The sequence below is a fragment of the Prunus avium genome, chromosome 4 (assembly GCF_965620075.1).
Source record: "Prunus avium chromosome 4, drPruAviu1.hap1.1, whole genome shotgun sequence".
Taxonomy (NCBI): Eukaryota; Viridiplantae; Streptophyta; class Magnoliopsida; order Rosales; family Rosaceae; genus Prunus; species Prunus avium.
The window spans coordinates 14,770,153-14,786,140 of record NC_142287.1 but is presented as its reverse complement, the minus strand read 5'-3'; the positions used below and the strand labels follow the sequence as shown (position 1 = coordinate 14,786,140).

General features: G+C 36.8%; 2 protein-coding genes across 2 annotated transcripts; both read right to left on the bottom strand.

The window, feature by feature from the left end:
* Window positions 1-13,285: 13,285 nt before the first annotated feature.
* Window positions 13,286-14,477, bottom strand: LOC148294871 (protein FAR1-RELATED SEQUENCE 5-like). Its single transcript, XM_088252624.1, has 2 exons — window positions 13,580-14,477; window positions 13,286-13,496 (listed from the first exon to the last, which is right to left on the bottom strand). The coding sequence occupies exons 1-2, from the start codon at window positions 14,404-14,406 to the stop codon at window positions 13,403-13,405; spliced, it is 921 nt and encodes a 306-aa protein (XP_088108750.1). The 5' UTR covers window positions 14,407-14,477; the 3' UTR covers window positions 13,286-13,402.
* On the bottom strand, window positions 14,406-15,727 carry LOC148294870 (protein FAR1-RELATED SEQUENCE 5-like). Its single transcript, XM_088252282.1, has 3 exons — window positions 15,108-15,727; window positions 14,568-15,001; window positions 14,406-14,524 (listed from the first exon to the last, which is right to left on the bottom strand). The coding sequence occupies exons 1-3, from the start codon at window positions 15,725-15,727 to the stop codon at window positions 14,406-14,408; spliced, it is 1,173 nt and encodes a 390-aa protein (XP_088108408.1).
* Window positions 15,728-15,988: the final 261 nt, after the last annotated feature.

Sequence of the window (15,988 nt, the reverse complement as noted above, 5' to 3'; positions counted from 1 at the left end):
GAAAAATTTTTGGACCACTGTTTAGGTCCTCAGTTTGAGCAGGAAGTAAGGAGGGACTGTTAAGCTCATAATTTCATACATATACATGCCCTATTTACTTACTTCTTTTGCTTAGTTTCTTAGATTTCTAAGTTATTTGCCTCCCTTTGTGTGTTTTGTAGGCAAATAGAGCAAGAGAGCATAATTCATGCAATTCAAGCATGTTAAGGCCTAATTTGGATGAATAGATGAAGAGCTTAAAAGACAAACTCATTTTGGCTACAGCCCCCTGCCAGTCCAGTTCCGTAGGTCATATTGCAAGCTTTGTTTCAACAACCTACATAGCTCTAATGAGGCCACATTCTTCATGAAAGTTGTTCCAATTGGTGTGTACTATAACATATCCAAAATTCAGCCCCATTGGATAAATCTGGAGTCCGTTACCTAGCAAACACAGAACCATGCTCAGGATGGATCTTATCAGCGCGGAAAATGAGTTAGCAATTTGTTTCGGCCTTAACTTCTTCCTCCGACCTTGGATTGGCCCAAATAACATATGGCTGGAAAGAAGACATTCGGAACTTCAATTTAGAGTGCTTAAAGTCCTAATTTGATTAAGAGAAGCCCAAGTTGTAAGCCCTTGAAGTTGCTGGTCATGCTGACCTCAGCATGTGCTGGTTGGATGCTTGGTCATGGTGAGCTAGGTATGAGCTATCATTTCTGGTTGGAAGCTTGGTCATGGTGACATGAAGATGAGCTAGGGCTGCTGGTGGGATCTATTGGTGAAGTGCATCAACCAATTCAAGATTTTCTAATACAAGTGCATCACCCAATTTAGATTTTCTAATTCAAGTGCATCAACCATTTCAGATTTTATAAAACAAGTGTTGTATGCATTAGCCATACTTAATTCAGATTTTCAGCTTCCTTAGGCCTATATATAGTGAGGTTTCCCAAGCTTGTAATCACACCCCAAGGGGGGGAGCTCTCAAACACTTCTCTAGAGCTCCCTTCCCTTCTCTCCCTCAAATTCTCTTAGTTTCATTTTCTAGTTTTCAATTGTAGTAATGAAATATTTGTGCTGAAATTCTCCTTTCCAAGTTCTACTTAATTTTCATTGTTATGTAAATTCTTTTCTTTAGTTTCAAGTTTGATTAGTTTCCAAGTTTCAATTATGATTTTTGTTCTTATTCATTATGCTTATAAGTTAATATGCTAGTTTGAATGATTGATCACCATTTAGGCTTGCATGTTAGCTATCTTGGTTTGAATTAAGAGTATACACCATGCTTTAATTCGAATTGAACTATGAATAGGAAGAGTATGTATGGACATTCGACAACAGGGATTAGATACATACTTGGTTGTTTAAAATGTTCTTCTATGCTTAATGGGTTCCTAATGCTTAATTTTAGGTTAGACAACAAATGATCAAATTAGGGAATTAGGAACACAAGGTTATGACCACACACCATGGCTTAATCATACTTTAGCTAGAATCAATCCATTAATCTAATTGAACTTGGGAACTTATCTGCTTGAGTTAGTTATTTCTTTCTTCCTTGTTTTATTTATTTCCTTTCTTTTTCATTTCTGTTTTGTGTAGGAAAAATGAATTGGATCATTCAATCACCAATCCTCGTGGGATCGACCTCGCACTTACATATGCTATACTACCAAACGGCTCGTGCACTTGCGAGTATCACAAGTTGAGGATGCAGCTGAATCCATTTTGGTGCAGCTATATCGACACAACAGGGACCTAGCTTTACTGAAAGAGAGGACGAATCGTTGTGCGATCTCACATCTATTTAAGGGATCTAACGAAATGGATGATAGTGAATGGGATGAAGGGCCAAGTAACAGATATGAGGGAGAGGAAAAGGACGATGAGGGGATTGAAGGGGGTGAAGTGCAAAGAAAACCAAGTGAGGTAGAGGAAGCGCAAAGGAAAACAAGAGAGGGAGAGCAAGTGAAAATAAAAAGCAGCAAGGGAGAGGAAGCGCAAAGAAAGAGCAGTGAGGGAGAGGAAGTGAAAAGAAAAAGCAATGAGGGAGAGGAACTGCAAAGAAAGAGCAGTGAGGGAGAGGAAGTGAAAAGAAAAAGCAATGAGGGAGAGGAACTGCAAAGAAAGAGCTGTGAGGGAGAGGAAGTGAAAAGAAAAAACAGTGAGGGAAGGAACTGCAAAGAAAAAGCAGTGACGGAGGGGAACTGCAAAGAAAAAGTAGTGATGGAGAGGATCCGCAAAGAAAAAGAAGGGAGGACAAGGAAGTGAAAAGAAAAAAAAGTGAGGAAAAGGAAGTGCAAATAAAGGAATGTGAGGAAGCGGATGATGAAGTTGTTTTGGTTTGTGATGACATTGGTGAGAGCACGGCGGGGACAACTGTTGAGTTGACTCTTGGGGATATTGATTTGGATCAACCTACAGTTGTGCTATCTGAGTTCAACGTTCGGTTGAATGATAAAGGTAAAGCTGTGGAACAAGGGGTCCAATTACGAAAGAGAAAGAGGATTATTCCTATGTGCAAGATCATTGAAGCTAGTGAATTGGTGAAAAAAACTGTGCCAGAGACAACCCGACTTCGGATGTTAGACCCAATGAAGGCGATTCCGCATGATGATATGGTGAAATTGCTGAAACTTTGTTGGGAATGGCGCCATAACCCAAAGTAAGTCCCTTGTTTTTTGAGATAAAAGGCATTAGTGTATATATTTTTAAATTGTTGTGATCTAAAACTTTGTTATATTCACAGTTTAGTGATGCAATTTGGCCACGTGGAAGCTAAGATTGAATTCTTCGCTTCCCTCGTAAAAGCTGACGGTTGGCTGACAGGAGATGTAAGTTTAATTGATTATGCATTTGTTTTAATGTACATAGATTATGAGATTGACCAGAAAAACATGTGCAGCACATTGATTTGGGGTTGTATCTCATCCGAAAGCGACAACAAGATTTGGAGGTTGTAGAAATATCGAACTGGACAACGACCGATGTATTTTTCATGGTATGTCATAGGGCTTGACCAAGTGCAGTTAATAATTACAAATTATCCATACTTGCTTTGTGGAGGTGTTTAACCATTGATTGTTTTCTATTTCACAGAATCACATCCATACTTGTTTTGTGGATAATAAAAGAAAAAAAGAGCAGGCTGGGTGGAAAATTAGAAACAGTTTAGTGAACGTTGTAAATGGCAAGGTTCCGGCGTGTGGGGCGGATTGGCAGAACGTGCATAAGGTGTATGCCCCTTGTCTGTTGACGAAGTATAAGCATTAGGTGGCTCTAATGATTGATCTGGTTAAGTGTGAAATCAAAGTGTACGATTCAATGGTTTCACTTATTCCAGATGAGATGTTAAAGGAAGAACTCGCCCCGCTTTCAATTACGATTCCAAATCTTCTCAACTCCATCGACTTTTATGAAGAAGGTGTTTACGCAAACGACTGCAGCAGAGATTGGTGGTGTCCATGGCCAATAGAACGAGTGGATGTTCTACAACAATCTAATCAGTGAGCACAACTTTTTCTTTAATTTTATTACTTGAAATTGTCAATTACGTTACAATGTCATTACTTGAATTGATCGAGTTCTTGATTTGCTTCAGAGGCGATTGTGGCATGTTTGTGTTGAAGTACATTGAGCTTTTGAGCGCTGAGATTCCGTTAGCTACTTGCACCGCGCAGAACATGCCCTTTTTCCGGTTGAAGTTGGGTGCAGAGATATTACGGGGAGATGCTTACATGCCATGGTAGTGATTGAAATGGGTTCAGGTACTTAATGATTAAATTGGTTTTGGAAATCTCCAATTTGAAAGTCATGTAAATACACAATACAGATCCACGGCTCCTTTTCGAATTCTACCTCTGCTCCTCAATTCTTCTTCGTCTTTCTCAATCTTAGTGTATTTTTGTACATAATTTTAAGTTTAAGTTATTGGACAACAATTAGAACCAAAATATTATTATAGCGGATGCATGCTTTCATTTTGATTAGTGTGATACTACGCTACGTTTATTCTCATATTATGCTAAATGTATATAGTAGCTGGATGCAGAGCATAGACAGAAAAATGAAGAATCTGAAATGGAGATGCAGAGGCTTAGTGAGGAGAAAAGTAAATGGATTTGTAAATCTAGTGCACGTGGGCAAATGTAAATGGATAGGCATATGCGTTTTTGAAGTTAGGCACATGCCATTCCCATACATAGAATGTGCATCTGGAGTGTAAAGTTTTTTTGGATTTAATGAAACAAACATCTCTGTAATATTGCCCTAACTCCTTCACGACATTTACATAACCTTAACCAAACTGCATTGAATTGGGATTGGAAGACTGCATATGTGAACAATGACTGATGGCTTTTTAAAGTGTATTACATTATTGCAAAGTAATATGTCATGATTTATCCAAGCCACCATTCCAAATATCAGATCCCAATCTTTAAGCCGTTCACCATGCCTTAACTTAATCGCAATGGGTTGCGTGTGTATTGATTGTAATTCTGTAAGGGAAATAGGCGGCTATGCCCTCGCCTCCAATGTTTTATTCAACCATGCCTTCTTTATAGAAACACATGCGATATACATGCAGTAAACCTTCAGTAAACATTCAGTAAACTGTCAATAAACCTCAATAAAACTTCAATAAACATTTCCCATCTGCAATGCTATAAAAACTTCCTATTGGTTCCGTACCGCCCATCGGGTTTGAATCCCTCTTTCCTTTATAATCGGTTAATAAATTCGTTTATTTTCTTTATTTTATTGGTCTTGGGCAGCTCAGTAGCATAAAAGTAATGTATATTGGTGCATCTATATTGCTTGTCTATTGCGTCTATATTGCTTGTCTATTGCGTGCATAGCGTACATTTATTGCGTGTGTATTGATTGTTTATTGCTTACGAAGGAAATAAACAACAATACACAGGCAACAGACAAGCAATATACACGCAATACACATGCAATCTATACGCAATAGACATGCAATATACATCAGCCCCTAATTTCACCATCCATAAGGAAGTCGTATCGATTAGGAAATTCTACTGAATAGTTGTTCTTCCTACTAATAAACAATCAATAAACCTTCAATAAACATTCAATATCGGACAATAACATGCGAAATACATGCAGTAAACAATCAATAAACCTTCAATAAACATCCAATATCCGATAAATAACATGCGATACAGATGCAGTAAACAATCAATAAACCTTCAATAAACATCCAATATCCGACAAATAACATGCGATAAACATGCAGTACACAATCAATAAACCTTCAATAAACATCCAATATCCGATAAATAACATGCGATACACATGCAGTAAACAATCAATAAACCTTCAATATACATCAAATATCCGAGCAATAACATGCGATATACATACAGTAAACAATCAATAAACCTTCAATAAACATCCAATATCCGCGCTATAACATGCGATATACATGCAGTAAACAATCAATAAACCTTTAGTATACGCCAATAAACAATCTACCTATTTCAAGAACAATAATTTAAACTCAATGCCAATCCACCTATTTCAAGAACAAATATTACAAAATGGGTTTGAAAACTCATTGGTGGTGCGTGCAACATGTCTTTTTGGGGAGAACTTTTACAATCCTTGAAACTGTGCACTTAATTGGTCATTAAAAGAACAAATAATATTAAAATTGATAAAAGTAATAAAACTAATACCAAATCCTTAATGGACTTCAGCATATTCAGCACCGTAGCATCATACGTGTCATCTGGCTGTTCTGCTTGAGCGGAAGTTACATCAACCCATTCAAATCCATTGCAACTGGTGGCTCCCTAATTGCAGGCATCATATATGCAAAATAATTGTGTCAGAGTTAGACCAAGGTTTTTTTCACCCACATACATATTCTGGAAATGAAAACTTACAAAGGAGGTTAGGCACTTCCAAAATGGCTTCCCTCGATTTTTTTCTGATTTTGAAACCCGAAGCACCATTGCAGCTCCACAGTACGGACACCTCTTTGTTTGAGCGGGAGATGAAGACGAAGACATGTTGAATCTTCTCACTTGTACCTTTTCTCACTCAGATCTTCTCACTGAAACCTCTTCGGACTCATACCTTCTCACTCAGATCTTCTCACTCAAACCTCTTCGGACTCAGAGCTCTCTCATCTCTGCCCAAATGCGATTATATCCTCTTTTCTGTCTGTGGGTGGGTTGGGCATGCTTTCGACACATGTACCGTCAGATATGGGGCACCGTTTACCCCATAAACCAATATAATATTTAACTACCAAAACCCAATATGAAAATTGAGGGAAAACTGCCCTAAACCCTATATTATTTTCATTATATTTCATTAAACCAACTAGTTGGATAAACATCCATCACATTTTAATAACATTACTACTATATTTCGGTGTGGGAAAATGAAAAGTTATGTGATGGGACGTTCTGTGACTAGTCAGTAATCCGTTACATTTGTTTCATTGACATAAAAAGGGCGGGAAAATCCTAAAAATGGCTATGCATATAGGTTCTTAATTTACTTTTTGACTGTCTGACTTTGCATTTCGATGACATTTTCCTTCTCTTCTGTTTTTCTCTAGTTTTAGGGTGTTGGTTCAGTTTCTTTAAAAAGGGTCAAGTGAGAAAAACCTCAAGTAGAAACACATTTTCCAAACGGTACAACAAACACACCCTATAATAGAACCAAAACCCCATCTATTCTCATTTCTCCCCTCTTCCACTCCTCAAATCGTTCCATTCCAAAAAAATAGAAACACATGAATTCCAAATATTTCACTACAGTCGGAGGAAAGAGAAGGAAGCATATCCATTTGGAGATGCCCCAAGCCTTCATCCCGGAGTTGGCTTGGTTTAAAGTGATGTTATACGTGGCAACCCAATCTTCAGAAGATCTCTTCCGTATGGCATCTGTGTGCCCATTATTCCGGACGTTGGCAAACACTCCGTGTATATATACACGGTTTAATGTAGATATACACGGTTTATGACTGCACAATATAAATCTACGTATATATATTTGTCATCTGTGTGCCCATCTACGTATATATATACACGGTTTAATGTATACGTGGCAACCCAATATAAATCTACGTATATATATTTGTATACTTGAATGCTTACTGACATCAGAGATGGGTAATATGACATTTTACTGACATAGATATTTTACCCAACTACAATCTTAATATTTGGTAAACGAAAAGGCGTGCATGGAGTGAGCTGTCTGTTCACCAGTGCTTGGAAAAGACATTTTCCCACTTATCATATCCTAAACTAATTTTTTTCTGATACCATACAATGGTTGACATGTATTTTTTTCATTTACTTTTTCAAAACATCCCTTAACCCTAATAAAAATTAGAAGTTAAGAAATTGAAGAAGAGAGAAACTAATTGGCACCTGAAATGGTCTTTTCGCATAACAAAATTACAAAAAAAAAAAATTAGGGTCAATAAAATTAATAAATATAGAAGGTAAAAAGTCATATAATAATAATTTAGGGTAAAGAACAATATCCTAATAATTTAGCGTCACCACGAAACGGGGGATTCAGTTAGAAAGATGAAGCCTCAATGAATTCGTAGCAATTTTCGGAAGTTTTTTTTATCATTTTTGTGTTTTTAGTTATGAATTTTGTAAGGCAAAACAATAAAATAAGAATTTAGGGTAAAAAGCAAGAATGTTTGGTTGCAACTGACGTAAACTTGTGCAAGTGGTGAAAGGTATGCACTGAGATCGCACCATATGTCAACTTGCGATTATTTGGGGTTTTTTAGTGCAAACAACTTGAACAAATTGTAATAAATAGTCGGAAAATCGTAAAAATGCCCCGAAAATTACTCCGGCCTCCTTGTGACGTTATAAAACTAGAGGAACCTATAAAGCATCCATTTCGCAATGAAAAAATCCAAATTGTTTCAGAGAACTGACTTTCCTCTTAACCCTAAGTATATATGTTTGTTCACTTTAACAAGTATATTTCCTTAATATTCGTTATATAATTTGTAATAAGACAAGAAATAGTTTCCTTTCAAATATAAGGATGTAACATAATCTGTTTTTGTTTTGTTATAATAATGTACATATATAATAATTGCACACTGCTTTGAAGCCATCATTGCAACTGCGCCTAGAGCTTTAAACACGTCAGAGGTATTCAATAAGTAGTCCATATGCAACTGCGTCTAGAGTTATGAACCGTCACAGGTATTCAATAAGTAGTCCATCGGGAATCAGTACAAAATATCCATCATGTCCAATCACATAAAATAATGTCATACTTTTTTGAAAAACCTCACACCACTCAAGCAATTTTAAAATATTAGTGAATATTTGTCCTAGTCTATATAAGTGATTATATATTCACTCTGCATTTTTTTCACAGTATATGTTAACTTTGAGGGATTCCACAAACATATAATATAAAGGAAGAAAACAATAGTAGGAGATGAACCAGTACAAAAAAACAATAACATAACCTTGTCACAAACGCACTCACAAATGCTTTTCCATAAACCTTGCCCTAACATATAATAAATAAAGGCAACATTGCATATGATGCAACCATGTCCAAATCTGATACGTGATCACACAAAAATGGACATGGCAGCAACATATGACTGAAGTAGATGGCCACGTTGCATCACGTGTTCTCATCATTAAAGACATCAAAATATGAAGGTTGAAATCTTCCATAATAGTAAGCATCAAAATAGATTTGAAGCAGAGTTGAACGAAAATTCCAATTCCACTGATTTGCCTCTGCTCAAACACGATAACCAAAATGGTTACTTCCCTTGGTGAGTATATTTGTTAACGTCGGAAAAGGTAATAGATGACCAATCAAACCCGGGTACGACGAGTTTTGCATAGGACCGGAAGTAGTCGAATCCAGCTTGCATCACACGCTTCTTTGACTCCACTGCATTAGATGAGTTCTTGTATTTTTGAACAGCTACACTCCGAAGTCGTTTGTGTCTACGCTTCATGCGCTGCAACTTCGCCCTATCCAGATTGGCCTGCCTTTTGTCATCTTCAATTTGGCCTTCAACAAATTCCAAACGTGCCCTTGCCCTTTGGATTTCATCACCAAGTTGAAGATGCCTCTCCTTCCAGAATCCAAGAACCCTTTCAGACTCAAAACTTCCAACAAAATGGTCATTCTGTCTAGGAATGTGACACTGCTTATCTGGTGATTCACTTGCGTGTCGAAGGCGGTCTTTGTTTGGAGGGGTGTTTATTATGCTTACATCAAACTTGGTTAGTAAATCCATTCTATGGAGGGAGAGAGTTTCTGTGGAGGAGAGAGTTTCAGTCGATGGAGAGAGATTCGGTGGAGGAGTCAGTTTTTCGTGGAGGGAGAGTTTCTATGAAGGATGTGATAGTAATACAAATAAAAAGGTTCCCGCCAAAAAATATTTGGTTGACAATGTATAAATTAATTTTTTGTCTGATACAATCTAAGTTTAATCCTAACCACTGTGGTTGGGTTCACTAACTAGATGTCACTTCCATTGAGTTTCTTTCAACCACTGACAATGGTGTAATGAGGTTGACATGCTTGAAAAGCAAAACCTGACACCTCTTTTTAAAAATTGAAATAAAGTACATATGTTGACTACACGCAAGCTTTAGTATGTTGGTCTATAAAGCTATGTCCCCTTCCTCAAACGAAATTGAATATGCAATCCTCATCCTCTAAAAACAAATAGGATTATTCAAGCATGTCATCCTGTTCAGGCGCCAACAACACAGTCGAATATGAAAAATTGGAGTTGCAAGCTCCATTTCCACGTTGTACTCGCCGACCCCTTCCATTTTCAACATCATTTGGGAGTGAGGGGGACTCCGATGATCCATTAGAGGCAATACATGCAGTCAGTAGCAAGCTAGATTATAATTCCAGACTGATCAATTCGTGGCACGAGAAATGTGTTGAAGACGAGGCCATTCTGGCTGATCTTAACATTAGAGTTAACAAAGCGTTCTCCCAAAAGAACAAGTACTTGAAGTTGAGTCATACAAGGAAGTTGAAAGCAGAGGAGTTGGATACAGTAATGAATGATGAAATTAAAGGTTGTTTGATGGACCATATGCGATGCGAAGAGCACCATAGTGAACTGGAGATGGCATTCAACGAAGGATTCGAAAATTTCCGAGCATTTGCGGCAACTACTCATACAAGTTATAATTGGGACTATGTATCCCCTGATGCTGTGATAGAGATACTAGACGATGGTGGTGACATGAGTGAGCATAAGCACGTCAAAGCTGCTCGGAAGAAGCCGACCAATACGACTGACTAATTGCGGCTACGGCTGTTCAGTTGGTTGGGGTGATCGTGGTATTGCTAACAGGGACCAAATAATATGCTTTGCAATGTAAAACTATCTTATGGGACCATTATGTCAGTCGTCAGTAATTCGTCAATTTTGTATGAATGAATGAAATGTTTGGATGCAGTAAATTAAGCTATACAAATAATGGGTTATTCATGGACTTTTTTCTGATGTTATACAATACTTGGAATGTAATTTGTTCTTTTTATTTTTCAAAACATCCCTTCACCCTAATAAAGGAAAAAAAAATTAACAAATTGAAGAAGAGAGAAACTGATTAACACCAGAAATGGTCTATTCTCACTCAAAATAACAATAAAAATAATAATTTCGAGTAAATATAATTAACAAATGTAGAGGCTAAAAAGTAATATAATAATAATGTAGGGTAAATAATAATAAAATACTAATATAGCGTAACCATGAAACAGAGAATTCAGTAAGGAAGATGAAGTGTCAATGAGTTCGTATCAATTTTCGAAACATTTTTATCATTTTTGTGTATTTAGTTATGAATTTCATAAGAAAAAATAATAAAATAAGAATTTAGGGTCAAAACCAAGGATGTGGCCATGTGTATTGACGTACACTTGTGCAAGTGGTGAAAGGTGATGCGCTCAGATCGCGCCAGGTGTCAACTTCCGATTATTTTGGCTTTTTTTAGTGCAAAAATCTTGAAAAAAGTTAAATAAATTGTAGGAAAATTGGAAAAATGCCCCGAAAATTACTCCGGCCTCCTTGTGACGTTATACAACTGGGGGAAGCTAGAAATCATCAATTTCATAAAGAAAAAATTTGAATGCCTTTAGATAACTCACTTTCCTCTTAACCCTAGCTATATATGTTGTTAACTTTAACCTAGATAACCTACATCAACAAGCATCTCCCGTGAATGCTCGAAATTGTCTTTTAAAATGAATAACCATGAAACGGGGAATTCAGTAAGGAAGATGAAGTGTCAATGAGTTCGTATCAATTTTCGGAATATTTTTATCATTTTTGTGTATTTAGTTATGAATTTCATAAGAAAAAATAATAAAATAAGAATTTAGGGTAAAAACCAAGGATGTGGCCATGTGTATTGACGTACACTTGTGCAAGTGGTGAAAGGTGATGCGCTCAGATCGCGCCAGGTGTCATCTTGCGATTATTTTGGCTTTTTTTAGTGCAAAAATCTTGAAAAAAGTTAAATAAATTGTAGGAAAATTGGAAAAATGCCCCGAAAATTACTCCGGCCTCCTTGTGACGTTATACAACTAGGGGAAGCTAGAAATCATCAATTTCATAAAGAAAAAATTTGAATGCCTTTAGATAACTCACTTTCCTCTTAACCCTAGCTATATATTTTGCAACAACCAACATCACAAGTATATTTCCCTAATATTAATTATCTAAGTTTTAATAATACAATAATTAGTTTCCTTTCATATAAAAGGCTGTAAACGTATCTGTTTTGTTATAATAATCCACATATATAATAATTGGATAATGCTCTGAAGCCATCATGGGTGCGTGCATCTAGATCTTTGAACACGTCAACGCTATTCAATAAGTTGTCAATATGGCTCCGTCTTGGGTTCGTAGTAAATATCTCTATCATGTCAAATCACATCGTTCGATGGCCTGACACCAGTCAAGCAATTTTGAAATAGTACTGAATATTTGTCCTAGTCTATATGAGTGATTAGAACTTCACACAATATTTTATTTTTCACAGTATATGTTGCTTTGAGGGATTCCCTAAACATATAATATAAAGAAAGATAGAAAAAGTGTGACATGAAACAGTACAAACAACAACATATAACTGGGACAAATTAGAAGTATATTTCCTTAATGTTCATTATCTAATTTATAATAACACAAGTATTACTTTCATTTGCTTCATATATAATTATTGGGACTATGTATTGCAATTCCTTGTGTCTAAAATTGTATTTTGCAAAAACTGAAATATTATTCAATAAGTTCTCAATATCACCACGCGTTGGGAATCAGTAAAGTCCATTATCATGTCCCTTCACATTAAACAGATGGCGTATTCAAAAAATTGACACGTCAGTCATAAGTAACACTCTCCTTATTCACTTTACATGCCAATGTGCTATACATTCTTTGGTGAATGATTTATGGGTTATTTATATAACAAAATATTACAAATATTGCTGAATATTTATTTCGTCTATATGAGTGGGGACACGAGTGACCATAAGCACTTGCAAGCTGCTCGGAAAAAGCTGACCCATACGACCGAGTGAATATGGCTACCATTGTTCAGTTGGTTGGGGTGATCGTGATATTGCTAAGAGGGAGCACATAAAATTCTTTGCAATGTAATTTTCTTGTGTGTGCGAAATTACAAGTAGTTGAAATGTTGGTGTACACTTTAATATTCTCCAAGCATTCGAAATGTGATTAGCTGCAATGTACTTATCATGCATAGAAGATGTTGTATTGTAGTTTGTATTTTACACGCTGATTTCTAATCATTGTGTTCCAACATAGTGCAAATTTCAAGTATCCTTCAGGTACGAATGTTTACAAAATCGTGCACCAATATTTCTTCATAGTCAAGGTCAGATCTTAATAACCAGTCAAGCACTAGAACATAACATTAGGAAAAATTGGTTGCTGCTGTAAATGATTAGTGTTGCTAGAAATGATTCGTGCTGGAAATCATTACTGCTGATGGAAACAACAGCTCCCTACTGGAAATGCTACATTACCCTGTCATATAATCAATGAATCTGTGTCACTCGTTCATAATTCAGCATAAACTACCCATTGTACATGGTAAAAGTCATTGCTTCTTCACAAAACTCAAAATTTGATACTTTATCAAATGTCTATGAAAATTTCCAAATAGGGAGAAGACATGTAAAATTAACATGTGTCCAAATTTCATGCAAGAAGTAAACCAACCAAATTTCCATTTCAATTAGCAGTGGACAAAGTAAAAGCTTATCAATGGACATGAACAAACAAATAAAATAAACTGCATATAGAAAACTTAACCTGATCATTAGCCTTCATAACAACCGGCCTTTGTATAATACAAACATAAATCATTCGGTAGGTCCGTGCATCCTGTAAAATTCGTCGAATAATGGGTCACTGAGATCTATTGGAGTTGATTCCTCATTGTTTGACGGTGATGTCCTGCATAAACACCAAACACAAGCACATAAAAAATTTAACTATTCAAATTTTAGGTGTTATTATAAATAGTTTTAACATCTTACGGTGTGTTCAAATTTCTTGGGCATTGTCTTCTATCATGACCAATGTCTCCACACTCCCGACAGTGTCGAATCCCTCGCTTCATTGGCTTTTCCTTTGCTCCCGTTACTTGTTTCCACCTTCCTTTGCACCTTACTCTCTTAGGGTCTTTCATATATTGTGTTTGAGAGCTAGACCCTCCAACTTCGTTATTACTTGGTCCATCCTTCAACAACTTCAACTTCACCCGCAAACTTTTTAGAGTCTCTGACACTAGCTCACATCCTTCTTCACACATTAATGCATCCTCAACCACATCTGAAGCAAGTCGGGACATTGTACTCCGCTTTATTAAAAGACCAGGATCTGCAGAGTCTTTAATTTCGTTGCCATTTGCATTTGACACCAATCCAGCTTTCGCAGTTTTCTTCCACCTTTTCAAAATATATTTATCGGGCATATATTCAATCTGGTCCCTTCTGAACAATGCTAGGATGTGCTTGCAAATAATCCCAACAAATTCAAATTTTTTGCAGCTACACGATGCGTGGTCAGAATCTTTGACATATACGACTTCTGCCACTCTTGTTTGCCAATTTTTCCTTTCGCTCACATTAAAGACAACTTTTGAAGCATCCTCTGTTTTGAGCTCTAGGAAACATGCTGTACTTTGTATTAGTTCTTTCTCAAACTTTTGAAACATTGCCCTTGTGTACAAGGTAGCCATTTGTTTGTTCATTGGCATTGGTAGAATACATTGAGCCACTTCAAATGCATCTACGTGATCAGCAGCTAACTCTTTTTGACGTTGATGGGAAAGTGCCCTCTCAAATCGTATTATGAAATCCATCAACGAATTTCTCCTTGATATGTATTGCTTGAAGAAAGCATGAGAACCTTCCGCTCTTTGGCTGCTTGACATTCCAGCGACAAAAAAGTCTCGTGCGTAGGCTGGAACCCAAGATTCCCTTAAATCAAACATTGAACTTAGCCATTGATGGTCAGTCAAACCAGCCTTTGTAACCACAATATTCCACTTTGCATCAAACTCATCCTTATTGTCAGTATCCCATATGGCTTTCTGAAATTCACGCCAATACTCCTTATAAGCAGAATGTGGTAACTTAACATGGAACTTTGATGTGATGTGCCATATGCAAAGCCGATGAAATGTAGTCGGGAAGGCTATTGAAATCGCTCTGGTGATGGCCGCATCTTGATCTGTAATGATCGTTTTAGGTTCGCCACCTTGCATGGCTTTCTTAAACTCCTCAAACATCCAAATAAACGACTCAGTCGTTTCCTTGCTCAAAAATGTGCATGCCAAGACAATTGTCTGACCATGGTTATTAACTCCCAATATTGGTGCAAATGTCAAGTCGTATCGATTCGTGTTGAATGTGGTATCGAATACAACAACATCTCCATACAACCGGTATGCCGGTCTAGAAGTTGCATCTGCCCAAAAACATCGACTAAACCTGTCTTCGCCATCTCCCTCAATCTTGAAATAAAAAGCCTCATTTTTTTTTCTGTTCAGCCATAAAATACTCGGTCACTAGTTCAACATCGTGGTTCCTCAGCTTCCCATTCACACTACATTCAAGATTGTAAATATCCTTTTTGATAAAACCGACTTTATCCATTCCTCCGGATTGCACCTCGAAAATACTTACCTTCTGATGAATGGGGATATTAACCGAACCCAACTGTTTTGTAAGTACTTTTGTAGAATCCGAAATACGACGGTGTGATCTCAATAAATGCACTCTTTCTGAGGCTGTCATCTTATGATTGTGTCCCTCTGCAAAAAGAGAGATGGCATACTTCTTGCTCCCATTTATCTTCACAACCACAATCTTAGCTTTGCAATTGCATCTACTTATTCCCCGCTGTCTTTTACTCTCCCGAGTTTCATCTTTCCTGTATGCACCTTGTTTGCAACAAACAAATTCTTTCCTCAGAATCTCTTTATTATTTGTCCCCCGAAAGCTGGAATGAAGTCGAATACCAAAGCCAGCCAAGAATGCATATCTGTTATAGAAATTATAAGCGAGGTCAAGCGAGTCGAACTTCATCCCAACCGTTGGTGTTTTCTCATTTCTTACTTCAGGAATGTAAACCATCCCATTAGCTGTTACACAGTCATCACTCTCTGAGCCCCCAGACATTTTACCCACATATATTTTTGAACTACTTCTATATCACTGCATAGCAAATATTAATTCATTAATCAATCATTACTGCATTACAACATATCAATGCATTCCACTTACACAAAACATTGCCCAAATTGACACAAAAAAGACGCATAGCCTAGCTTGTTTGTAAGAGCCATTATTACACAAAATTTAATAATAGTTACGTCATCTCTTGTGCAATAATCTGGAAAAAATAACATTAGAACCAACATGTTCAACTAAGAACACAAA

Bases quoted from the DNA above. Each gene is read 5' to 3' on its own strand.
- LOC148294871 (XM_088252624.1), bottom strand. From the start codon at position 14,406: ATGGATTTCATAATACGATTTGAGAGGGCACTTTCCCATCAACGTCAA. The intron at 13,497-13,579 runs GTAAGATGTTAA...GTGTTTATGCAG, and splicing joins CCAAGAAATTTGAACACACC to GACATCACCGTCAAACAATG.
- LOC148294870 (XM_088252282.1), bottom strand. From the start codon at position 15,727: ATGTCTGGGGGCTCAGAGAGTGATGACTGTGTAACAGCTAATGGGATG. The intron at 15,002-15,107 runs GTATTTTATGGC...TGCAACTTCTAG, and splicing joins GATGTTGAACTAGTGACCGA to ACCGGCATACCGGTTGTATG. The intron at 14,525-14,567 runs GTTTGACTGACC...GTTTGATTTAAG, and splicing joins TATTGTGGTTACAAAGGCTG to GGAATCTTGGGTTCCAGCCT.